Below are 27,607 nucleotides of genomic sequence, written 5' to 3' on the forward strand. Positions count from 1 at the left end.
TAAAAAAATAAAAAAAAAAAACTTACAGTACCAAAGTTTGACAACAATGTTCGGGTTTCAAATTACTGCATAAATAAATATATATTAATTATTAAATTAAGTTGGAGTCATATGAATACATAGCATAAGTAGTATAAATAAATATACCAATTGTTCATCTTTGGCTTTGGAGTTCAACACTAATTTACAATTACTGGATAAGGTAAACAACATGCCTTAAATAAGGTAAACAATGATTACTACCTTAAAATAAGTTCAACGACATGGCTTATTAGATAAACAACGTGCTTAAAGTACGGTAAACGACATGCGTTATTTAGGCACGTTGTTTACCTAAATTAAGGCATGTTGTTTACCTAAAAAGTCATCCAATTAGGTAAGCAACGTGCCTTAAAATAAAGTAAAAAAATATGTTTCTTTAGGTAAACAAAAATTATATGACATATCTATTTGAATGAAAAAGTCTAATGTTATGCTGTTATGACCATTTTTGGTATGAGATCTGAGGGCTTTCTTTGACTATTCATCTCCTCTTAATTCAATATCTTATAATGCTCTATTGTTGAAATTTTCTTCATTCATTTTGCTTTGTAAATTACCAAATATTATTTTTTCTGCATGATGGTGACAATATTACGCATTGAGTCACTGTTTGATTTTTTGTTAGATGAATTTTGCTTCATTTAATTTGTTTCTAATTAATTGCATGTTATTCTCCTCTCTTATAATAAAATTGTTGGATGCATTTTGCTTCATTCAAATCAAGCATGGGCAATGACAACACTGTATTTTTTGTGAAGCTTTGTTTAATATAAGTAGACAGAATATAGTTATTCCGTGTTGGTTTTGTATTTGATATCCTAGTCAGCTTCTTGTCATCTCAGGTTAGCCAATTAGGTGTCATTGACTGTTACGACAGTTGCAACAAACACTTGGCTACTTCCTCTTGTTGCTAACATCATAGGAGGATGTAGTAGCCATCCTTGTGAGTTTTTACGTTGGGCCTCAAAAAAGTATTGAACAACGAAAAATTGGTTGTTGTGTTTTTGTTTTAGCTTTGTTACATATTTTCTGCTTTAACCATCTACAGTAAATTTTATTATAACTGTATGTGATGTAGCAGGTTTAAAATATGTAGGATGATACATGTACCAACAGCATTATCACACTTTGTGGTGGTGCTAGACAGCATTGGTGCTATTTTGAATGTCTGTTTGCTTTTGGTGTTGGTTATAATGGTGGTGTTTAAACCCTGAATGTTTTGATTGACTTTTAAAGAATTTTCAATGTCCTTGAAATTTTTCTTCCAAGTGGCAATTTATTGTTATGATTATCTCTTACATCTCTTATTACAAGTACATATTTCTCTTGTCTTACACTGGCAATAATGGATGCATATTTAGTATTTTGCTTTATTCAAATATCATTAAACAGACTATGGCAACATCTGTGTATTAGTTAAAGCCTAAATTAAGGCATGTTGTTTACCTTTCTTTAAGGAATGATGTTTACCTAAAAAGTCATCCAATTAGGTAAGCAAAGTGCCTTAAAATAAGGTAAAAAAACATGTTTCTTTAGGTAAACAACAATTGAAAAACTAGCTAGATACAAACAATGACATAGGAACAAACAATATGAACTATTTCAACAACAATTGAAAAAATTGAAGCTTTCTGACCTTTAGGCCAGTCAGCCAAAATTGAAACATTAATTTTGAATTTTAAGACTTTTGCGTGTGTAGAAGTAATATTATTTTTGTTGAGTTTTTGTGGTTATTAGATGGATTATTTGCCATATGAAGTTGTAGTACACTTCACTACTTACGAAACTTACATGAAATATAATTTTTTGTGACATGGTTGTATTTTGTCGTTCAAGTGCAGGGTATGGCGAGAAAATATAACAGGAAGTACAAAAAAAGAAAATCATCAACACCTTATCAAAAGGGACAGACTTTTTCCAAGGTAATAAAATTGGACACCTTATCAAAAATTGTGCAACTAAATTTTATAGGATTTTCTTTGTCTCTAATAAAAATTTAGTATAGGTTATGCCAAAGGGTGCTGCTAAAAATACAACATTTAGTACCAATGAAGAAGGTGTTTTTTTATAAGGTGTGTTTTAATTTGTCTGAACATTAAATTTGATCTTTAATTTTGTTTTTCTTGTTTATTTATTGTTTTCTTCATAAATATTTTAACATTTTTATATATTTATCTTCCCTCTTATATCTTTAACAAGAAATTACTGAGAATATAAAGGAAGTCACTGATAATAGAAAAGAGCTTTCTGAGAATAGAAAGGAGCTTTCTGAGAATAGGAAGGAGCTTTCTGAGAACAAGATAGAGTATTCTGAGCGTAGGAAAGAAATTTCTATTCTTGGAAAAAAATTAGATGAGATTCGTGAAAATATTAATGATCTCGTTGGAATGAAAGATGATGCCAAACGTGTCGAAGATCTTCTCCGAGCATTGTGTAATCAACGAGAGAAGGACATAGAAAGAACTAAAGTGGAAGAGAAAAAATTGGCTGCACAAAAGGACTTGGAGGAGTGCATCAATGATTTAAAATCCGGAGTCCATCAATTTTAAAAGCTGTCATACAAGTATAAACTATTAATTTTCATTTACCTTTATGCATCTTTTATGTGTTTTCAATTTTTTTTTTCTATTTTCTTTTTTTAATGATATATGACTAACATAAATTTTACCTATGTAGGATGACAATAAATTCTTTTATCAAAAGCGACCGAAAATTCCCAAGAGAAAAAGATCTAATGAAGATAAAAAAGTACAAAAGTCGTATTTTTCGGTAACGAGCAAGGAGGACATGACTTCCGTCTATTATTCTTCAAGTGCAGAAATTCCACCAACAATTATTGCTTCACCACCTTCGTTTTCAACACTTGTTGAAACAACTATAATCAAAGGAAATGATATACATCCCAATCGTGATCCTCCAGTCGACTCCCATCCAAATTATGTTGATATTTCTCCAACATTTTTGACACCAGAAAAGAAGATAAATTGTTTCTCAGGCAACTTTCCATTTGATAGTGATTTGAAGCTATGCCTTCAAAGGAAGTAGCTGATGCTTTCTTAGAGTGGTATTCAAAAGGCATGAACATGAAACGGTAAATTGTTTGCGTATTTATTATATGTATATATTTTTAGTTCATTTTTTTTAAAAAAAAAACTAATTGCAATTGTTTTCTTTTTAGCAAGAATTCTCCATCTTCTCCTCCATTTGTTGGAAAAAATGACATTATCACTTTTCAAAGTGGAAAGAAGTTCAAATTGGGTACAACACGTGTTACAAGGAAGAGGTGGTTCTTCGATATATATGATGCTAAAGGTCTTTTATCAGATGCAGTAAGTGTTATTTATAATTGTTTTATCTTTCTAAATCGATGGGTTATGTTTGAATCTTGTTGGTTACTATTTTTTTTTTCCTTTTTCAGCATGTTGATACATCTCTGTATTATTTGCGAAAGAAAGCATTATACCATAGATGTTGCCCTTCATTTTTGAAATGCACTACAACAAGTTGTCTTTTTGATTTCTACATGGGTCAAGTTTGTAGGGATGTTAGTTCATTGGATGAAATTCATTTAAGGAAGATATTTTCAGATATAAAAAAGTTTGACCAAGGTGAGATTATGAAGCATCTGTGCCATTCAATAAAAATCTTGATTAATATGATTAAAGGAGATTGTATAGAGTTTTCGATGCCATGGGTGGATCTTAATCATGTTTTTATGCCATTGTGTCTTCAAGGAGGTATTTCTTTAGCTCATTGGTTCCTAGGTGTTTTAGGAATAGATGAAAGAATTATCTATATCTATGACTCATTTTATAAGGCCAATGATGAAGCTATAAAAAATTATGTGAGAAACTACTGCAAAGTTCTTCCATTCATTCTTGAGCATTTGGGATTTCATCAAAAACGTAAACAATACGCTGTTGGTCATGAAGAATTCAAGTTAGTTTGGATTGATGCTCCTCACCAAGGAAACTAGTAAGTTGTGATATTAAAAGCTTGTTGCTTTCTTTATATATTAGAAAATAAGCTTTATGTCGCTGCTTATTTTTTTTGATAACAAAGCTTCTTGTTGTTGTGCTGATTCTCTCATCATTTGCTCTATTTTGATATGATCTTGTAATTACTTGACAATCTGCCGTTGAAATTTTTATTAAACAATTGACATGTTGTTAAAATGTATAAGTATGCTATGTTTTAAAATTTAAAGTTCTTTGCATTCTCTTGTTCATTGACTCAAATTTGATAAAAGACTTTACTTGAGACTTGGATGCGTTGTCTTTTTCATAAGAGTTATATTTGTTTGTTAGTTTGTTGTATCTAACAACATCTCTAACTCACATTTTTCAAATTTTTTAGGCTATATTAAGGACTTTTAAATTTAATTTGATCTAATCAAATTTGATTCATTGACATATTAAATGCATTACAATTCATGTTGTAGATGAAATATATGTGTATGTGTATAATTTGTTTACTTTTGTTTTGCCTTGGATAATTTTTTTACTGTTATTTAAGTTTGTATTATATGATATTAAACATAGAGAACAACTAAGTTTCCTACAATATTAAGATCTCGAATAATGACTAATTAGTTAAATAATAAAAGTAAATGAGATATTTATTTGAATACAACAGAAAATAAAATTAGATTCATAGTGATAAGATGAGCTTTTCATATCTCATGACGTTTATGTTGCATTTATTAATCCACTATTAAAATTACTGACTATGTTGTTCGTATTTTTTCAGAACTGATTGTGGCGTTTACCTCATCAAATTTGTTGAATTATTGATGATGGGGGAGTCTCACTTCCGTATTAGCCAAAACAATGTTGAAGACATGAGAAGAAAAATGGCCATAGAATTTTGGGACCATGCATGCATCAAATTGATTGATGATTGTAAAACTCCATCAGTTCAAATATGCAAATATGATCAGTGAGAGTGTTTCCAGATGGTTCATTTTCGTGTTGGTTTAGTGAAAATTATCTAACAGAACAGATTTCAATTTCTAGTTTCAAACCGATTAGTTGTTTGAGTTGTTGGACAGATGTAAATTTTCTATTTCTAGTTTTAAACAACCATGGTTAGTTTTGTCTGTTAGTTTTGTTTACCTTTTTTAAGGAATAATGTTTGTCTAGAAAGATTTCTAATATTAGATAAGTAACATGCCTTAAAATAATCTACACTCCAATGATATGCTGACATCAAAGATAAAACAGAACAATTCGTATCACATGATTATGACAGAACTCACAACACAGCCAAACATAACTTCATTACATTATAAATTAATGCTAAAACTCTCATTTGAATTCTAAATCAAAGGTCAACAACATGCTTTATTAGATACACAACGTGCCTAAAGTACAGTAAACAACATGCTTTATTAGATACACAACGTGCCTAAAGTATAGTAAACAACATGCCTTATATAGACACGCTGTTTTACCTAAATTAAGGCATGTTGCTCACCTTTTCATTATATGAATATTTCACAAATAATAATTTATTCAAAATTTTAAGCAACGTGCCTTAAAATAAGGTAAACAATATTTCATTAGATAAACAACGTGTGTTAATTTAGGTAAACAACGTGCGTTAAAATAAGGTAAACAATATTTCATTAGATAAACATCATATGTTAATTTTGGCAAACAACGTGCTTTAAAATAAGGTAAACAACGTGCCTTAAAATAAGATAAACAACGTGCCTTAAAATAAGGTAAGCAACATGTGTTAATTTAGGTAAACAACATGCCTTATTTAGACACGCTGTTTACCTAAATTAAGGCATGATGTTTACCTTTTTATTATTTGAATATTGCATAAAAATATTAAAATTTCTTCTATTTACCTATAATAAATAGGTTTTTTAAAATCTTAATTTTAAATAGCTTAAAGTTTATGAAAAAATCAATAAATACATAAAGATTAAAATAAATATATGTATATGAGTTGTTAGTAAAAAAATCATGATATTTTATAAAGTGTTAGGATGATTAGTGAATATTACAGAAGATAAAGCTAAAATATATGCATATTGTTAAAAGAAAAAGCCTAATAAACCCTTTAGAAAGAAATGGATAAGAAAAAATACAAAAAAACTTTCCAAATATCATTTATTTTGTTTGAGAAAGAAAAGTATAATAATAAGTTTTAAACACTATTTTTTTTTTTTTTAAAAAAAAATCTTTGTTTCTTGGCACTTTGATGTTCATAATCATTACATTATTAACAATTTGCAATCTCATTTAAAATAACAAATAATAAGTTATTCAAAATTTTAAACAACATGCCTTAAAATAAGGTAAACAATATTTCATTAGATAAACAACATGTGTTAATTTAGGTAAACAAAATGCTTCAAAATAAGGTAAACAACGTGTCTTAAAATAAGGTAAATAGCGTGCCTTAAAATAAGGTAAACAACAACGTGCCTAAAGTACGGTAAACAACATGCCTTATTTAGACACGCTGTTTACCTAAATTAAGGCATGTTGTTTACCTTTTTTATTATTTGAATATTGCACAATAATAAGGTAGACAACGTGCTTTAAAATAAGGTAAACAACGTGTCTTAAAATAAGGTAAACAACGTGCCTTAAAAAAGGTAAACAACATGCCTTATTTAGACACGCAGTTTACCTAAATTAAGGCATGATGTTTACCTTTTTATTATTTGAATATCGCACAAAAATATTAAAATTTAAACTATTTACCTAAATTAAGAATTTCGTGTGAGAAGTGAAGGAAAGAGAACGGCTATATGCATATTGTAGAAACAACATTGCTATTGGGCACCACTTTTGCCCAGTAATTTTTATAGGTGGCGTCCCACGATTGGTTAGCAATATTTTTTAAAAAAATTTCTTGTGTGATACCGAGGAGAGTGCAAGACAATAAAACTTTAAATTTTTTATTAGTTAATTATAATTAGCTAAATTTTTATGATAAAATCCATTAATATATAAAGATTAAAATAAATATATGTATATGAGTTGTCACTAAAAAAAGTCATGATTTTTTATAAAAATTTTGGACAATTAGTGAATATTGCAGAAGATAAAGTCAAAATATATGCACAATGTTAAAAAAAAAAAAGCATAATAAATCCATTAGAAATAAATGGATAAGAAAAAATACAAATAACTTTCCAAATATTATTTATGAAATAATCCTACTTCTTATGGCTTTGTTGTAGTTTATATGAATTATGTAATTTATGAAAGATGCATTGTATATCAATGCCAAAAAACAAAAATTATTTCAAGAATCTTGTAATCAATCTTCCAGATAAATAATCATAAAAGGAAAAAAAAATGAGCAAAATATACAACACTTATTGTAGAAAATAAACAACATAGACTCAAAGGAAAAGACATGAGTTGGAACATAATTTTGTACCTATTGTCATCATCTTTCTCAATTCTTGTGATGGTTCCTGGGTTGGACAATTTCAGCATATGTAAGCACGCAGGTAACTCAGCATAACTCTCTTCATATGATCCTCTGACATTATTCTTTGCTAGTTCCTTTGCCCTCCATGCTTTGTTATATTTTACCTGCACTCCATACTCATCTCGCATGTCATTTATTATTTGTCTTGTTTTGTAGTTTGTTTTCGGGTCACGAATCTTTTCTTTGATGCAATCACTGATTACTTTTGCACTAGCCTGTCTATTATCAGTACTTTTGTGATTTAAGGAGCATGAGTGAAAATTTTTGTACTTGATAACTCTGAAGTAGCTTGATGTTTTAGAGCTTCTAGCGCGGAGGTACCACTCACAATTTTCATCTATGCATTTTGCCCAAAATGTCAGCGAACATGATCTCTTAACCTTGTATTGGAAGTGCTTCTTGATAGCAATCCTCGAAAGAGCAGATTTCAACTCTTCTTTGTTCTTGAACATATGATTCACTCTTAGGTCTTCAATGCCCATACTTGGCAAGACAGTTAGAGGTGATTGAACTTCTTGTCCTCCTTCAGTAGCCATACAAGAAGCTCGTGATGATGTGCTGTTTGTGTCGCTGTAAGCGCTACTGCTTGCTGCTGTCTTTTTTCTGCTTGTTGCGTTACTTCCTGAAGTAGTTGCAGCAATGCTAGATGTTCTTGACAAGGCCATTGTTTGGTTCTTCTCAATTACTTCAACAATAAGAGGACAATTTCTCAGATCTTCCTTTGTGTTGTTCTCGATCAAGTAAGCCTCTAAATCCATATCGCTTTCTATCTTCATTCCTTTGCTTGTACCCATATTCACATCAAATAGAATGTTGATCGAAACCAAATTTCGATTCAAATTGAGCAAGTTGTGTACCTTATCTACCAAATCCAAAAATTTTATATCTTTATGCACCATTAGGAGTTTGATTTCATGATCAACATATTTGTTGTGTGCATTCCATCTTCCGTTAAATACTATGTACAACATCCTTGATTCTATTTCTGCAATATTAGAATTATAAATTCAATTAGTCTTTTCCTTTACATCAAAAATAATTGGAGAAGGCTCCATCAATTCCAACCAAAAATAATGAACAACAAAAATGTCATGTTACCTGCAAATCACTCGACAAGTCCTTCACATAGTCTTCAAAGAGTTTTTTCTCTTGCATAAATTTGTGAAATCAAGACAATAGAGGATCCTAGTCAAAGGTAAAAAAAAAAACAAGAAGGTAGACAAAGCAATAACAAGATACTGGAAGGAGAACTGAAACAAAGGTAGAATCTAACGCTTCAAACCTTTTCTAGTTTTTCATAAGCCTTTAAAGCATTCCTTTGTATATTCCGCAAAGCCACCTACAACATAAAGAGCACGTGTGACTTTAGAATTAAGGCAATTAAAAGATTTCAAGTTGCACAGAGAAGTTTCATCATGACAACCATGAAGACAAATAGAAAGGGAAAATTAACAAGATAGAGTATGATTTACAGCATATGGTTACTGGTTAGTAAACCAAAAATAATGAAGATGATTGTAAATTTTTTCTGCTTTGTGATACATACTAAATGGGAAATTTAAATTGAAAGCTATTCTTGTCTTTAAACATAGTAACTAGTACCAACTTTTGTATAGTATTATTGTAATGCACAAATTTCACTATGCTGCATATAAAAAAATATGTTGATTAATAGATACATATCCTTGTATATAAGGAAGCAAGCTTTTATTTGTAGAGACATATAAGGTAGAATCTAAGTTGCAAGAAAGAAAGTTAGTGTACTAAGCAACAGAGACCCAATTCAAGTCAACTAATCTTTCATCCCACTAGAGAAATGAGGAGAGAGAGAGAGAGAGAGAGAGAGAGAGAGAGAGAGAGAGAGAGAGAGAGAGAGAGAGCGCTCATGCTTCACAGACCTACTAACTATTATTTTACTATTCTCTAATGAAAATCTAAACACAGGTACCCAAAAGTACACTTTTTTCAGTATCAAATCGTTAAAATGTGTACTTGATTTACACTTCAATAACTACATATAGCTGTAATAAATATGAATGAGCACCAACAATTTGGTATGAAGAGGTCTATAGTGCTTATTGAGCTTGTAAGAATGAGATTTCAAGCATCCCAGCTTGAAAAATTATATGCCAAATTAATAAATCCAAAAACTAAACTAATTAAGTCATAAGAAACATAGAACATGACAATTATTAAATCAAAACTTATACCCACCTAATTTTAACCAAAAAAAAAAATAATAGAAAAGTTTAAAAACAACTCAACTAACAACAACCATGAAGTAGATCAAATTTCCTAACCAAAAAGGTTGAACCAACAACATTCAGACCATTGGGAGTGGCATGGACAACAACACTCCTACAGTATAGAAATATGGAGCCATTTCAAGCAATATAAACCTAAACCAGATCAAACTGGTAATTTAAAAACACGATCATATATTGCATGTTTTAATTAAGCATTAATTTTCAAATGAGATGCTGAGATTAAACAGGGTAAATAGGGGCATTAAATGTTTCTAGTATTTATCATGAAAAATAATCAGAGGTTCAATGAAAAATTATATATTAATTTTGAGGAGTGTGGCTAAATGTTGTTTTCTTAAATACATACTCTTAAGTGGAAATGAAATATCAGGTCCTTTACCAGATGAGTTGGGTAATCTCAGTATTGTATTTCCCTTCTTCCTTTTTAGCTCCTGTTCCTAAGGACAAAACAAGAAGATCACCATAATCACCATCTTCATTATTATTATTATTATCATCCCTTTTTCTTTTTCTTCCTTTTCCTTTTCCTTTTTCTAATTGATCATCAACCTTAGTTCTCTTTCTTTTCAAATCTGTAGATCTTGAAATAGTATTTAACTCAATTTACATTAGTGAACATATTTAGTTACATTTTTCACTTTAGCTGGTAGTGCATCAATTGACCAAGAGACCAAATTAAACCAAATTATATGTACTTAGTTCTCGCATCTTTTTTTTTTCATCGATCTTTATTCAAACAATAAAAAATGCAATGATCAAACTGAATACACACAAACTTATTCATATGAACATAGGTCTTACAAACCAGAATATAATAGAAGATTGAAAGAGGGAGAAACAAGATCTAGAAAAAGAAACTAATACTAATTCAGAATGAAAAGAGAAAGTTACATACCTTCAAATAGCTAAGGACATTGGCTTTTGCGGTTGCGGTTTCAAAGGTGTAATGTTTTTTTCGGTGGTGGTGGAGGCTGAGGGACGCTGAAGATGCTAGAGGAGGCTGATCGACGATGGCTATGGCAGACTGCAGAGCGCGTGCGTTTAGTTGCTATGGTGGAATTCGAAGTGGCTGCATTGAAGACTGAAAAGAATTTGATAGATATTTGAGGGTATATTGGGTAATTCAATTATAAAAGAAGGTATATTTTAACTAAATTTATTCTGCAGGTATTTTTAGTTAATTCAATTATAAAAGGGGCACTTATCAACTTCTCCCATTACAAAATGAGACATAGTTTTCGATTGCGTAATGGGGCTCCTTCCCATTAAGAGCATTAATTAATAACTACTCTAAAGTTGCTCTCCACGATTACAAACTTAGACCTAATATCATTTGCAACCGATAAAGCCAAGCAGCAGGTCGCTGCCTCTCTGCATAACGCATCAGTAAAATCCAACCGAGACGTTTGAACCTAAACCACCCTATAAAAATGATTCCTGGCTACAACTGTAGTACACATGCTTTCTTCTCGGAACTTTAACACTTATTGCCATTAGTTTTTTAATAAATAATACCCCTCCAACTTTAAAAATATGTAAATTTGTTCCTTCAATTCTAATTCACTTGAATAGTAATGGGAGTTCGGTTCGAATAGTAGAAGATCCATGGCTACCCCGACCTCGGAGTTTCAAGGTTTATGACAGGCCCAGTATTCCTTCGCAACTACGGGTGATACATTTGAAATTGTTGAATGGTGATTGGGATGAGGATTTCATTCGTACTATCTTTAATCCGGATGATGCGAATCTAATCCTACAACTACCAGCAGATAGCTCCAATATGGAAGACAAGGTTTTGTGGCACTATAGTAACAATGGCGAGTATTCGGTCAAGAGTGGGTATCAAATGGCACTTTAATTGAAGAAAGAGGTAGGACAAGCAGATGACAATCACATAAAAGAATGGTGGAAGTTGATTTGGAAGCTGAATATCCCTCAAAAAGTTAAGCATTTTGTATGGAATTTGGCTCACTCATGGCTGCCTACAAATGCAACGCTTGCTTCGAGAGAAATGAATATTGACTATGGATGTCAGTGGTGTCATTCTGGGGTTAAAGAAACTGTCTATCATGCTACATGGGGTTGCAAAGCAAACAAAGGGGTGTGGCAACTCAGCGGGTTTAAGAACAAGCTACAGAGAGTTTGGGATGAAGATGTGATGGCTTTTCTTATGCGGCTTCCTAAGGTATGGACTAAGGTTGAGTATGAATTGTTTCTTATTATGTGTTGGCAGCAATGGTATACTAGAAACAATATGAAACATGGTGGTTGAATACCTATGCCAGCAGAGGTGGTGGACTGGTGTGCTAGGTTCTTGTCTGAGTTTCAAGGCCAACATCAACAGGAGAGTAGGAAGCGGCAGAGAATCAGTGCCAGATGGTGTCCTCCTGTTGAGGGGTTGATGAAGATAAATGTTGACGGGGGGGCTAGGCCGAATGGGGGTGGGTCAAGCTCGGGTTGTGTGACTCTGCTGGGGCTGTGCACCTTGCTACTGCTACTTCTCTGCAGCAGTAGGTTCCTCCATTACGTGCTGAATTGGTTGCAATTAAGGAAGGTCTTCGGCTGGGAATACAACGGAAATACTGGCAATTTAGTGTTGAATTAGATTGTCTTCATGCCATCCAATTAATCCAAAAAAAGGAGGATGGGTGCAGGGATGTTGATGGGATATTAGATTGTATTAGAGCTTTAATGTTGAATGATGTTGTTGTGGGTATTTTCTTTGTATATAGGGAAGCGAATAGTGTCGCTCATGGTTTAGCCAATTATGCTTTGTTGAACAAAGCTAGTACTATGTGAATTGGAGTTAATCACCCTTGCGTAAGTCGCACTATTGAGTGTGACATGCATAATCCTTTGTAATTTGCTTGTTTGATTTAAAAAAAAAAAAATCTAATTCACTTCTTATTTTTTGGAAACAATTTATTAATATGGACACAAACATACATATAATTACAATATGACGACCTAATTAAACTAACATAAATTAAAAATTTTAAACATTCAATTATTAACTTTAAAATGACAAAAAAAAATAGGAATTATTACATGAAAAATATAAATTGATATTTTATTTACAAAAAAATCTCCATAAGGTGTGGACAATATTTATACCTTTTATGTACTTTTAATTGCGAAAATACCTCTTACACTATCACTTACACAATCAGACAATGGTTACAGGGTGGTTGCACTACAAGAAATGTCACTTTTGCCAACACTTTTTTGTGCTGGCAAAAGTTTGGTATTGCGTTGGTAAAATAAAATTTACTTCTGATGTGTTGGCAAAAGGGGTTGATAAATCAACGTTGGTATTAAAACTTTTTCCAGCACAAAATGAAAAGCGCTGGCAAAAATAACTTTTCTCAGTGCGTAAATGTACTGGTAAAAGTTAGATTTTAGCCACTGCAAATGTGCGCTAGTAAAACTATAACCTTTTGCCAGCGCAGTTTGCGAAATGCGCCAGTAAAAGTTACTTTTACCAGCGCAGTAGTGAACTGTGTTGGTAAAAGTGATATTTCTTATAGTGTTGGTCGAAGGTTGCATTAGACGAAGGTTTCTAGGTAGTTGGCCAAAGGTTGCATCAGACGAAAGTTGCTGGGTGGTTGATCGAAGGTTCCATCAGGCGAATGTTACAATCAGATAAAATAATCGTTAGCAAAATATTTGTGCAACTATTATGAAACATTAAAAATCAGAACAGTATTTCCACGTACGTAACTCTATCTACATGTCTCTTCATGGTTTAATATGAACAAATTCACCATTAGAAATTTAGAAAACAGCATAAATATACCAGGATAAATATTTTACTATAGTATTGATGTAATTTTTTTTTTTTGGATTATACTTGAGTTGGATTGTTTGGGGAACTCCAGTTTAACGTTTTGAGATTTGTATTTCATGGATCTGAAAAATTGAAGTCAGGACATTAGTTTTATGCAAATTAAACTGAATTTCTGGTTTAATTTTAGTTTCGTAGTAGTTTTGCTACATTTTTTTTCATAAATTCGAAACCACCCTTATTTTTATAGCTTCTAGTCATCTTCTCAGATGAAGTCGTTGGAATTAAATGTGGTTATCTTTCTAGTTGAATTTAATTTCGGTTGCATTGGGTTACTGCGAGGTTACGCGATGGTTTCCCAGGAAGCACGGATCCTGTATTGAAGGTGTGTGTAAGTGATATTTGTGTAATTTTTTTTTTTTGGGTTTTATATTTATTTATTTGGCCAGCTAGAAGTATTTTTTGTAATATTATTATATTTTTGGTTAAAACTGAAAAAAAAAAGCCCAAAATAATTCTAGTAACTTTATTTAGACACTTTCCTTAAGGCTCAAGAACCTTCAAGAGTGTTCATCTATCTCTTTCTCTGGTACCTGTTTTTGGTACATCGTCCACCCAATTGAATTTTGTGGTGGCTTTCATGTTTTAATTTTTTAATCTCTTTTTGTGCCTTTTTGGACTACAATAAATGTTACTTTTTTCAGCGTATTTTTGCGTCGGTTAGGCATAATACGTCGATAAAACAGGCTTTAATAGTGCCATACATTATGTGCCGGGAAAAACCAAACACATGGTGGAAAGTAAGAACCTAAATCCTCCCATCTAGGGATAAAATAACTTTTGCCAGCGCAAAAGTTTTGTGCATTTTTCATTTGGTTGGTAAAGGTTTTTCCAACGCAACAATGTGTTAGAAAAACCTTTACCCGCCAAATGAATTTTTGCAGAAATGACCTTTACCAGCGTACTTGTGCGTCGAGAAAGGTTTGGTGTTTAGGGTTTAGGATTTAGGCTTAAGTTTTACTAGCGCATAAAAGCCTTTGTTTTATTTTTTTTTAAAAAAATTGATAATTTATTTTATTTTAATAATTCATAATAGTATTTTAATTAATTTTAAATATTAAATTAGATTTGAAATAATTATAATTAAAAAATAGTTGTATTCACATTTATAATTAAAATAGTATCCTGATCAAGCTAAAATATATAACTATGATCGATTTGTACTAAAGTTAGTAACTAAACAAAATTTATACAGTTATTAGTAACTAAACAAAATATTAAAATATTTCGAAAAAAAAAAATCAAATTCGAAAGTTAATTATAAAACATATATTGTTCTAAAGTCGGGTAATGTCATCGTCGTTGTTGTTCTGAGTCTTGGGATGATGCGATAATGATCTAACACCAGGAGGAGTGGGGAATGGCGAAAAAATCCATTGGAGACATGTTGAAAATAGGCACAACCTGAGAGAGATACTCAAACTGATCTTTGAATCGCTTGATGTAGAGTTGTTGTGTTTCATATTGCTGCTTCAAATACTCAGATTTATGTTGTGCCTCCTCCACTTTTTCTACAAGGCCTCATACTGTTCCATAATAATAGTTTGTGAGGCAGAAGAAGTCGTGGCATGTGCTTTTTTGCCCCAACTACCTTCAATCCAAAGCCTCTCAGATGTTGAGATCGCTCACCCGGTACTTGTGTCATTACAAGCAGGTGTCATGGGTACTGGGTGGGGTTTATAGCATCCTCAGTAGGTAAATTCTCATTGGGTGCAGGTTGATTTGTAGCTAATTCGTCCATTTGGTCTTAAAAAATAATTAAATTAAATAGTCAATTTGAGTAAAAAAAAAGTTGAAAGAAATATTCATAAATTAATAATATCAATGTAAATTTACATAAGTTCGTAGCAATTATTTGTTGCACCATACTTTTTTTTATGGTGGAACTTTCGAAAAGCATCCACATCATTTGGAAGTTTCCTTTGTTGGTTTTATGGTAGTAAATTAGGTACCATATTATTAGATTATCATCGTAACATATTCCAAGAGATCTCTGGATTGTATTTACACTAAATCAAAATAATAAAATTAATAAGTTTAGAGTATACCTCTCGAGGCCTATCAGTGTATCCTTGAAACTTCTCATATGTTGTAACCCATAATCCGTTGATGAGGAATTTGCAATTTAGACTCACACCAATGTCTTTCAAATCGATCCACCAAATGTAAGGAATGGTGTGTGCTATTAGGATAAAGTGTATAATGTTGTGTGTGTTGTTGAGATTTCTTTTTTCCAACTATATCTACGCGTCGTACTTCTTCTTCGAGCTTGGTAAATCCATCTACTCGATCTAGGAATTCTCTCATTGATCCATAATTAGTCTTTTTATATCCTTCCATAGCTCTCCTAGAGGTTTGATACCTCCCAGTATTGCATATCCAACCTTCCTTCTTCAGTCTGCCCCTTAATCTTTGTTGCTTCAGTCATGAACCTGCTAATGTAAGTTCTTAAAGGTTTTCCTGGTATTTGCTTCACTTTTACCATGTCTTCTAAATGAGAGGGAAGCTGACGAGCGGAGGAAAATTGTACATAGAATTCAGATGAGAAAGAAATCCATGAGCTAAACTTCTGTGGAGCTAGTTTGAAGTACCATTATTAGGCGACCTATGCTAGTGTAGCTGAGAAGATTTTGCAATGTACATTACCTTTCACCCCTTGCAAGTCCATTTGCATCTAGTGAGATAAAGGATCTTTTTTTCTTGAATACATCTTCCATATTGGCATTTTGAACTTGGGTGGTAGGTCAATAGCATTGATTTTTGGTGAAAAGGGTGATCATCTTGCATGATTCAGTTCAAGATCTATGAGTTTTGATTCGTCAGGCCTTATACGATGCTTTTAAGCTGATCTATTTATGCTTGCATAAGTAGATGAACTTGGCCAGCCTGTTGACCGACCTATGTCACATTAGGATCTCTTAGGACTGGAGCTGTGACATAGTTATTTGCATTAATCAACTACACGGTAGGAGAAACATTTCACCCATCCAATCCTCTTCTACGGTTCAAATTGTTTCTGAGGTCGTGTACGGTACCTAATCAGTCAAACACCAATGTGCCAATAGGTCTTTATGTTTAACCATCCTGGTTGAAAGGTTGGCTTGATACCTCCGTCTGAGTATGGTTATTTAGCCGACTACCTCTTCTCGAGGGGCATTCTAAGATCTACCCGTCTACCAATTGGCTCAGAGTTTGAATCCGTGGCCTTGGATTGGATTGTTGATCGATATAAGTTTGTGCAGTATGATCAGCTACATACTCTTCAGACCCATTTTGAGATCCAAGGGGATGCTAGAATCAGTCATTGGTTTGTTGACCGGTGACTTGATAGGCCCTTCTAATTAGTATGGCAGCCTGCCTCGAACGACTGTCAATGGCTGCATGTTGGGCTCTCATGACTTCCATCTCTTGATATCTCCACTCTATGAACTGGCATCTTTGTTCATCAAAGGCAAGATTGATAGCTGCTCGGATATCTTGTTGCTCATGGTACAGGATGTTATTGTGGCCTTGCATTAACCCTCGCAAGTTTTAAAGCTCAATATCATCTCTAGCTAGCCTTTAAGTGTTTATGGTGGATGGGATTTCAGTGCCAGGAGTGATTTGCTCTGCCGACGTACTAGTATTCCCAGTTTCTTGTATACCTGGAGTACTGAACCTAGCCAAAGAGAAAGTCACTCCATGGCCTACTATTGGTGGTTGTGTATTAACTTGTCTAAGGGTCATCCCTGGTAGATCTCTTGTGTTTCTAAAAATCTACTGTTGGGATTTTATGCCCTAAATAAAACTCATTTTAATGTAATCATATTTGCTATCAATAGAAGATTAGAAGTCATTTAAGTTAACATGTTATTTTCATGTTTATAGTTTAATATACAATTTTTAATAAATACAGAACATATAGTAATTCACAATTACAGTGATGTCACCACAGTGGAAAGTAATTGTGACTATATACTTCAAAGTATAGTCTAATAATTTATCAGTGTACTAGATTTATACTGACGTGATAATTAGCGATAAAGTTTACTTACACCTTGGATAAGTGATATGTCCTTTTCTGTGGCATTGGTAAACTATGTTAGTATCTAATGTATGGAATGTACATCGGATTGGACTGATATCAAAATTGGATAAGATATCATAAACTTACTGTTATATCTTTCTATGTTAATATTACTTAGTTGATCTTAGATCAAAAGATCTTAATCCTGAGATGGTTAGGTTCTAGCTTAATTGCATTATTTATGTTCTTTGAGTTGTTTGTTAAAGTTGACCAATTGATCGGCCCAATACTAACATCTTGGGAACATGGTAGTACAATTGACTGGGAGCGCTAATCATAGATTTGGAATTTCTAGCTTCTATACTGACATATAAGTGAAATGATGATTTCCTTTGAGGTTGGCTTAATAGAGATAAATGGAAAAGCTCTTATTTCACACTACAAGAAAAGCCACTTTTGCCGGCGCATTGTTGCGCCGGCAAAAGTACCCTAACTGCGTCGGTAAAGCTTTGCCGGTGCACAACTGCGCCGGCAAAGCTTATTTCGGAAGCTTGGTCGGTAAAGGAGTTTTTACCGGCGCGTAGAGTAACTGTGCCGGTGAAACTTGCTTTTACTGGCGAGAAATCACGCCGGTGAAAAGTAAGCGCCGGTGTTAAAAAATACCCTTTGCCGCTATGAACCTGATTTGATAAGCTTTTGCCGGCGCAATAGTGCGCCGGCAAACCTATTGGCGCCAATAGTCAGATTGGCGCCAATAGTTTTTGCCACTTTTTACCGGCGCACTATTGCGCCGGTAAAAGTATTAAATTTTATTTTTAAAAAAATTTAATTAATTATAATATTAATTAATTAAATATAATTAATTAATTTTTTTAAAATAATTATAATATTATATCAATAAAAAAAACCAACATAATTTACATTAAAAGATAAACAAACATTAATTATATTATGTTCTACTAAAATCAGTATATAAACAAAATGTTAAATGTTCGAATCGGATAATAAAAAAAGTACATTTCTATAGGCGGGTAATGTCGTCATCGTTGTTTCTCTGAGTCTCGGGAGGCTGCGATGACGATCTAGCACCAGCAGCAGCCGACGATCCAGCACCAGGAGTGGGCAATGGTGGAAGATCCATGGGAGGCAAGTTGAAACCCGACACAGCTCGAGAAAGATACTCAAACTGATCTTGGAATCGTCTGAGGTAGAGTTGTTGTGTCTCATACTGCTGCCTCGTATGTTGAGTTGTCTGCTCCGCTTCCTCCACTTTTTTCTGTAAAGCCTCGTACTGTTCCATTGTGACAGTCGGTTGGGCTGAAGGATGCGTGGCAGGTGCTCTTTTTGCCCCAACTCCCTTCAGTCTGGGGATATGGCCAAAGCCTCTAAGATGCCGAGATCGTTCCCCGAGTACTTGCGTCATAACAGGTAAGTCTCGCGGGTACTGTGTAGGATCGACAGCAGGCTCTTCGAGCTCATCTTCAGTGGGCGCTGGTTGAGTTGCCGCTATTTCAACCATTTGCTCCTAAAACAATTAAACAAATAAGTTAAATGGTTAATTTTAATAGAAAATAAATTGAAAGAAATAAATAAAAATTGAATTAAAACGTAAACTTACGTAAGCTTCGTTGTGCGAACTCGTTTCCACCGTAGTTGGCAGTTCTCCTGTGTCGGGGTTAGCCTATTTTCAAGAGAAAATATATTAGTATTGTTATTTTACTAGAAAAATTTAAATGAATGATAGTTAAATATAAACTTACTCCCTCGACAACATGTGAAACCATAGGCTTGGAGCCCCAGCCTCATAGAAATTTCATCTTACCCCGACTTTCTTTATTTTTCGCTGCTCTCGCCTGAAATTAATAATTTTTCTAACAATTAATTATTTATTATTGACTATATAAATTAAACATTACCGAAATTTGAAATTTTAAAAAATGTACCTTTTGTTTGTCTGTGCTCCAATAAGCGATGCAGTCGCTCCACACCTCTTGAGTTACTCCCTCAGGAGGTGACATGTCGGCCGTCTCCTGTCCAAGCTCCTCAATGTTTTGTATCCACTTTTTCTTGTAGTCTGCCCTCCAGTCACGTAAACCCTTTGACATCTCGTACTCACCGTAGTCTACGAATGTAGGGTTATCTCGTGGGAGGAAAAACTTGGTCTGCAAAAAGTTACACATTAATACATTAATTAAAATTTAATAAGAGCATAGTAATTTCGAAATTAAAAAAATTATTAAGACATACCTCAAGTCTATCCCAGAGTGCATTGATGTCAGCTCTACTGACATCTTCCCATTTGAATTTATTAATGGGGATAGACATCCGAGTCATCCATTTCGCCATATTGTTGAATTTTTTTCTGGTTTTGCCTACAGGGGTGCCAGTCTCTGCGTGCACCTCAATCTGTAACTTGGCAGATTGTGTTTTGGAGAGCTCCTCCTCAACATTCTTGCCCTTGTATTTACCTCTGACCCCTTTCTTTTTCGAACTGCTGCCACCTGGAGTAGACATACTACATATACAACACATATTGTTTATTTAAAATAAATTAACATATTGCAAACATATTAAAGAAGAAGGGTTGTAATTTTTATTTTTTTTAAAACACTATTTCAATTACAATTCATCATCCTCATCATCAGTTACATATACAGCATTATCATCACTGTCACTCTCTAATTGTAAGGAGTTGTCGTCTTCGGTATTTAGACCCTCGTTGTCATCATCGACAATGAAATCATCTAATTGTTGAGGCTGTGAATTGACACGATGGATGTTTGCAACTTCAGTTGGGTCGACATCATGGCGAACATAGTCAACATCATCCAACTGTGGAAGTTGAACAACGAACTCGGTTTTAGCTGAATTGTTTTCCTGTACAAAGGGTGTCTCCCCATCCGTGTCCGGGAAGTCCCAAACATTGCGCGGTATGTACTCATTTACAATCAGCCAGTCTTTAGCGTTCTTTAAATCAGGAATATAGTAGATCAATTTTGCTTGAGATGCAAGTATGAACGGTTCATTTTGGTACCACTGTCGGTTGACGCAGATGCTAGTGATAACACCGTCACTATCCATTCTACTCCTGTTAGTGTCAAACCACTTACAAAAAAATAAGAGAACACTGCAGTCTTTTAAATAAGTGAACTCCATAATTTTTTCAAGTGTGCCGTAAAAATTTTGTCCATCTTCACCGGGGACCATAACACCGCTATTTTGTGTTTTGCAATTATCATCCCTTTCCTTGACCAAAAATTTTATACCGTTCACTATGCACCCTGGATAAAATAAATTGCTGCATTCGCTGGGTTAGCGATAGCATACAACTCATCTGACACTGCACTTCGGTTGCTCAACCGTAGTTCATTAATCTACATATCAGAAAAAATATTAAATTAAGAAAAGTTGAACAGTTATTGAGAACAAGATTAAGAGTATTGAGAGGCAACAAGGCTTACTCGAGTTTTGAACCATTCAGGGAACTCAGTCTCTTGCACTTTCTCAATATTGCCTACACCCCTTGCTTGAAGCAACTCCTTGTGCTCACTATATAATATAATGCACTTAGTACGTTAAGAATTTTTTAGATGAAGTCGACTATTGTGTGTTTGTGTTTATGGAATTTATACTTACTTGATATACGGCTCAACCTCTGTGCAATTGTTCAAAATGTACCACTCCGCCTTACGCTTGCTTTGCATGGGTAAGGTGTCGACTGTCCTCATACCGAGGGGTCGACCAACATGCTTGAATACAGAAAATTGTCGAGTTGGCATGTTTTGGACAATGTCATTATTCTGGTCAGGACGGTTGAATCGAGTTTCCACTTCTCGAAAGTACATTGAGCAAAAGGTTAATGCCTCATTAACCACAAAAGATTCAGCAATAGAGCCTTCCGGACGGGCACGATTCCTGACATATTGTTTGTACACAGACATTGACCGCTCAATGGGATACATCCACCTGTACTGCACTGGTCCACCTAGTATAGCTTCTTTAGGGAGATGCATAACTACGTGAACCATTATGTCGAAGAAAGCCGGTGGAAAAATTGTTTCTAACTTGCACAAAATAGTTAGAATATTTGCTTGCATTTTTTCTAAATCCGAAACATGAAGTGTTCTTGAGCATAATTGTTTGAAATACACACACAGCTCAATGATTGTGTCCCGGATTTCTTTTTTCAAGAACTTACGGATACCTGCCGGTAGTAAACGTTGTAGCAACACATGACAATCATGTGATTTGAGCCCGGAAATCTTGCCCATATCCAAATTTACATTTTTATCTAAGTTTGCTGCAAAACCGTCCGGAAATCGTACAGACTTTATGAAGTCTGCAAATTCAATCCGTTCTTGAACACTAAGTGTGTAACTAGCTGGAGGCTTCTTCCACTTCCCATTCCGGTCTTCATACAACCACAACTCTCGTCGTATTTGCAAGTCTTGCAAATCCATTCTCGCCTTGTCGGTATCCTGTGACTTCCCGTCGATACTTAGAAGAGTACCTACTAAGCTGTCACACACATTTTTCTCAATGTGCATTACATCAAGATTATGTCGTAAGGACTTTGACTACCAATACTCAAGCTCAAAAAAAATACTTTTTTTAGACCAATTGAGCTCTTCACTAGAACGCTTCCGTTTCACACCCCCGAACTGTTTGTGTTTTCCAGGCAAAGTCAATGGAATTCGGTCTAAATGAGATAAAATATCATCCCCCGTCAATACAGGAGGTGGTGCTCTCTTCTCAGGCTTACCATTGTACTTTTTGCTTCTCCTTCTTGGATCACTCATTTCGAGAAAGCGTCTGTGGCCAGCATATCCAATCTTACTATTTAGGCCAATGGAAGGAGTATGTTCATTGCAAGTGGGACACGCCATATACCCTTTTGTGCTCCAACCAGACATTAGAGCATAAGCAGAAAAAACATTTATTGTCCACAACACTGCCGCACGCATTGAAAACACAGTTCCGTTGTAGGCATCTCGGGTTTCAACACCCGTCTCCCACAACTGTTTCAGTTCATCAATTAACGGTCTCATGAATACATCTATGTCTTTCCCAGTAGATGATGGACCTGGAATTAATAAGGTCAACAACAACGATTCAGAACTCATACACTTCCACGGTGGCAAATTATATGGGACACAAATAACTGGCCACAGGCTGTAAGAGTTGCTCATGTTGCCAAATGGATTAAAACCGTCAGTCGCCAATCCCTGTCTGACATTTCTAGGTTCAACAGCAAAATACGGATGAAGGCGGTCAAACTGCTTCCATTCTTCAGCATCTGCAGGATGCCTAAGCACACCGTCTTCTTTTGGTCTCTGCGAGTAATGCCACCGCATATCCTCCGCAGTGTGTCTTGAGCAATATAATCGTTTTAGTCTAGGTGTCAGTGGGAAGTAACGCCTAACTTTGTGAGGAACTTTTTTCCCCTAACCCTTTCTTTTCACCCATCGTGATTCGCCACATACAGGGCAAAACTCCTTCTTCTCATTCTCCTTCCAGAAAATAGCACAATTATACTTGCACACATCTATTGAGTCGTAACCCAAACCTAGATTGCGCAATCGCATCTTCGACTCATAGTGCGACTTCGGTAATTTTGTCCCCTCTGGAAATAGATCAATCAAGATGGACAGCAACATATCGAAAGAGTGGTTACTCCACCTATTCAAAACCTTGCAGTGCATAAGCTTTACCAGTGCATTGAGGGCTGATTTTTTGCAACCTGGATATAACTCAGCCTCCATCTCCTTAAACAAGTCATCAAACTTGTTGTTGTCGTTGATAGGGGGTTCATTGAAAGAATCAGTAGTGTTAGCAGATTCGTCAAACCCAGGGTCCCCTCTTAACATGTCCGCCAACACATCTGCCATTTCCTCTTCGTCATTTTCAGGAAGTTCAACTGCGGGCTGAGAGAAAGTCTCCCTGTGGAAATACCAGGGGTTGTACGAAGGTTGGATCCCGCTGAGAAATAAATGAACCCTTATAGTTGTAGGTGTGTGGAAATTCACATTCAAACACCGCATGCATGGACATCGAGCTAATCCGTCAGCGTTCACGTGGTTCGTTGCTACCGCAACGAACTCGTCAACGCCACTTCGAAACTCTACAGAGCGCCGGTGCGCCTTCATCCAACTTCGGTTGGTAGGCATCTTCCACTATGAAGTAATTAACAAAAACAATTTAAAACAAACAAGAAAATGTGCAAGTGTCCTAATCCACCTTCTCACTCCATTACTAAAAGGGTAAAGAACCTATCCCATTCAGGTTTGTAATATACATATAGTGCAATCTACGCTCTTAAGATTATTTCATTTTTGTAAAAATTTCGGCAGCACCTCCCCACAGTTCTTATAAGTTAGCAAACTTGTAGTAATTAAGTTTGCCGACTTACAAGAATGTGTAAGAAGACGTTGTACCAAAATATCTACTAATGAAATAACCAAATAAGCAATAGATCATACTATAAGTATAAAACAAGCCCAAACTATCCATGCAGACAAACAGTCCTAGATAATTTGGAGAAGCGTATTTAAGAGTCCTTACTGGCTCAGCCTCTCCAAACGGGTCTAAGGTATTTCGTGCATGTGTAAAATTGAAAAAAAAAATTAAATTATCACCATGTGATAATACAAATACAAATACAATTGTTCTATCCTATCTTTGGTGTATAACCAAAGAGATGAAGAAAAGATAATAAAAATTTAATTTTATGCTATTTTAATATCTTATGCTCATTTGTACTTACTTTATAATTACACTTACTTTATGATAATTAGATTAAATTCTTACTATAATTACTTTAAAATTTTATTTTATTTTATTTTTAGATTATAAGTATAAAAAATTTAAAATTTTAAAAATATCACTTGATTAAATTTTAATTTTTATAATATATATTAATTCATAATTTTTTATTATATTTATTTAAATTACAAATTACAAACTTTTTAATCTTCAAAATATCATTTGCTTACATTTTCAATTTAACAATAAATATTCATTTATAATTTTCTATTTTATTTATTTAACTTAAAAATTACAACATTTTTAAAGTTGATAATATCACTTACTTACTTTTTAAAATTAAACAATAAGTAGTAATATATAATTTTCACATTTATTCATTTAAATTAAAGATTAAAAATTTTTTAAAATAAAAAATAAATTGACTACCTATTATATATTATAATATATACTAATTGATATATTACATTTTTTTTAGGGAAAAAAACAAAAAAATACAAAAAAGGAAAAAAAATTACAAAAATACTTTAGGTCGGCCCATTAAACATTTATACAGTCCACATACAAATATTTACAAAAATACCACATGCACTAAGCCTTCAGCTGTACAGAGCGAACCATGAAGATGAAAATACGCGCTCGTTTCAAAACCGCAAAACAACCAAAATGAAACCAAAACGAGAAAAATACAACTATTAATTCTGGCAAAAACAACTGGAAAAAAAATACCTGCAATGATCTAAACTGAAAATGACGAAAAAAAAAATCAGAAAAACTGTGAAGAAACTGAAATTACACATTTGTTTTCTGTTTTATTCGATCAAAACAACTCCCCCTAATATCGAAATCCAGATTCATGAAATGTAGATCTGTAACAAACAGATCTGGACCTCCCACCAAATTCAAAACAATGTATGATGTGAAAATTTTTAAAAAAACCTCATGAATAATACATCTACGTTATATACAGTTACATTTTGATTTATTTTTTGTTTTGGTTGCCTTATAGTTGCATTATCGTTTTATGATAGTTTATATATTATGCAAGAATTTAATTTGATGGGGACTAAGAAATAGTAGTTATACATAGTAAGTTTTGTGCAAATAATTGCATATTAATTTTATAGTGAAATAACATATGCCAGTAGCAAAACTATAATAAAACTACAAAACAACTGTATGCAAGTGCAAATAGTTGCCTTATAGTTGCATTATCGTTTTATGATAGTTTATATATTATGCAAGAATTTAATTTGATGGGGACTAAAAAATAGTAGTTATACATAGTAAGTTTTGTGCAAATAGTTGCATATTAATTTTATAGTGAAATAACATATGCAAGTAGCAAAACTATATAAAACTACAAAACAACTGTATACAAACTAAAATACAGGAAAAACTCTTTGAACATCAACATCCATGATAAATCTCATTGTTACCCATTGATGATATAAAAATGGACAGGAAACAACTAGATAAAAAACTTATTAAAAAAATACATATAGAAGGTGTAAAATTTCAAATATGGGAGAAAACCAAAAAGAAACCGAAAACAAACCTCGGTTCGAACATCAGCACCAACATTAGCTTTTTTCCCAGAAACGTTGACAATGAAATCTCTGCATTATTTGTTGAGCAAACATACATAAGAAGCACAATGATTTCTATACTCTTTCTGGCTTTATTCTCTACACAGTCGCTCCATATGTTATCAAGGTCCGTTTCTTCGTAAGAATATATAAGAAACTAGCTTTACAATTAAAAATTAAAATAAAAAGAAAAGAAGAATTGTTATGTAAAAAAATTTAAAATTAAAAACTGAAATAAAATTAAAAATTAAAAATTAAAAACTGAAATAAAATTAAAAATAAAAAGAAAAGAAGAAAAAAAAAGAGTGAAATGATGGATTGATTGATAGAAGTCAATCCTAGACCTAAGCAACAATATATAAGAAACTAGCTTTACAATTAAAAATTAAAAATAAACAGAAAAGAAGAATTGTTATGGAAAAAAAATTAAAAATTAAAAACTGAAAATAAAATTAAAAATAAAAAATTAAAAACTGAAATAAAATTAAAAATAAAAAATTAAAAACTGAAATAAAATTAAAAAGAAAAAGAAAAGAAAAAAAAAAAGAGAGTGAAATGATGGATTGATTGATAGAAAATGAAAAAAGAGAGGGAAGAGAGTAGGATTTGATTGATGATGGATGGAATGATGACTAAGTGGTATTTGTGTAATAAAAGTAACTTTGTAAGTAAAAATGTAGTCATAGGCGTGTGTGAGTAATTTTGTAATAAATTGTGTAAAATGGATTTTTCATGTAAAAATTTCTTTTTTTTATCATTTATTATTTAAATTAAAATTACTAACTTTTTAAAATTTTTAATATATAGTAAATTATATATTACATTATTTTTCACTTTTATTATTTTTTAATCATTTATTATTTAAATTAAAATTACTAACTTTTTAAAAAAATTTAATACCACTTTATTACATTTTAACTTATATATTACATTTTTTAATGTTTTTTTAATTAAATATTTTTCTAATTATTTATTATTTAAGTTGAAAATATTTTTTTTAAAAAAATAAAATTACTTCACTAAATTTTTAAATTACATGTTCCAATTTCAATTTTATGCTTTACTTTATTTATTTTATTTTATCAACAATTAATTTATTAAGTTATTCTTAATTTTTATTTAAACAATTAATTAATTTCATATTTTACCTACTAAAATTTCGGCAGCATAACGGCTTAAAAATTGTAAACCTAAAATTTCCAAAATCTATAAACAACACAAACAAATATTTCACGACAATATATAAACAAAAAAAATAATCCACCCATCCAACAGGAGTCAATTTTATCACAGAACCTACTTCACTAACATGCATATACATATAAAACTAATATCAAAAACTACTACGTACTAAGCGAAAGCAAAAAAACATACCTGAATCGAGTGCAAAAATAACAACTTGTGGCAGCTTGCGGTAATCCCGAGCGGTTGAACACGGACCTAATTCCATAAAAAAGTAAAATCAAATTAAAAATTTAATACCTAAATACATATCAACACATACAACCACAACCACATACACTCACATACACTCACATACACTTATACACACACATACACACATATATACATATATATATTTACATACATATATACATACATACACACATATATACATACATACACACATTCATAT

General features: G+C 32.9%; 1 protein-coding gene and 1 long non-coding RNA gene across 4 annotated transcripts; one reads left to right on the plus strand and one right to left on the minus strand.

Annotated features, from left to right (window-relative positions):
• The first annotated feature begins 1,420 nt into the window (after positions 1 to 1,420).
• Positions 1,421 to 5,224, plus strand: LOC133037808 (uncharacterized). 3 transcript variants are annotated; one of them, XM_061115405.1, is made up of 6 exons: positions 1,421 to 1,964; positions 2,048 to 2,605; positions 2,719 to 3,133; positions 3,221 to 3,371; positions 3,461 to 4,017; positions 4,792 to 5,224. In XM_061115405.1, coding segments are annotated over exons 3-6 (774 nt in total). In that variant the 5' UTR covers positions 1,421 to 1,964; positions 2,048 to 2,605; positions 2,719 to 3,068; the 3' UTR covers positions 4,793 to 5,224. The 3 variants fall into 3 exon arrangements, with proteins under 3 accessions (XP_060971388.1, XP_060971389.1, XP_060971390.1); XM_061115406.1 differs by having other exon boundaries at positions 2,048 to 3,133; XM_061115407.1 differs by lacking the exon at positions 1,421 to 1,964 and having other exon boundaries at positions 1,995 to 2,605.
• A 3,560-nt stretch (positions 5,225 to 8,784) lies between these two features.
• LOC115715850 (uncharacterized) lies at positions 8,785 to 10,473 on the minus strand. Its single transcript, XR_004011465.2, has 2 exons — positions 10,150 to 10,473; positions 8,785 to 8,842 (listed from the first exon to the last, which is right to left on the minus strand). It is a non-coding gene; the product is annotated as an uncharacterized LOC115715850 (long non-coding RNA).
• Positions 10,474 to 27,607: the final 17,134 nt, after the last annotated feature.

This window comes from Cannabis sativa, chromosome 5, assembly GCF_029168945.1.
Source record: "Cannabis sativa cultivar Pink pepper isolate KNU-18-1 chromosome 5, ASM2916894v1, whole genome shotgun sequence".
NCBI lineage: Eukaryota > Viridiplantae > Streptophyta > Magnoliopsida > Rosales > Cannabaceae > Cannabis > Cannabis sativa.

Bases quoted from the DNA above. Each gene is read 5' to 3' on its own strand.
- LOC133037808 (XM_061115406.1), top strand. From the start codon at position 3,069: ATGCCTTCAAAGGAAGTAGCTGATGCTTTCTTAGAGTGGTATTCAAAA. The intron at 3,134-3,220 runs GTAAATTGTTTG...TTTTCTTTTTAG, and splicing joins AAAGGCATGAACATGAAACG to CAAGAATTCTCCATCTTCTC. The intron at 3,372-3,460 runs GTAAGTGTTATT...TTCCTTTTTCAG, and splicing joins AAGGTCTTTTATCAGATGCA to CATGTTGATACATCTCTGTA.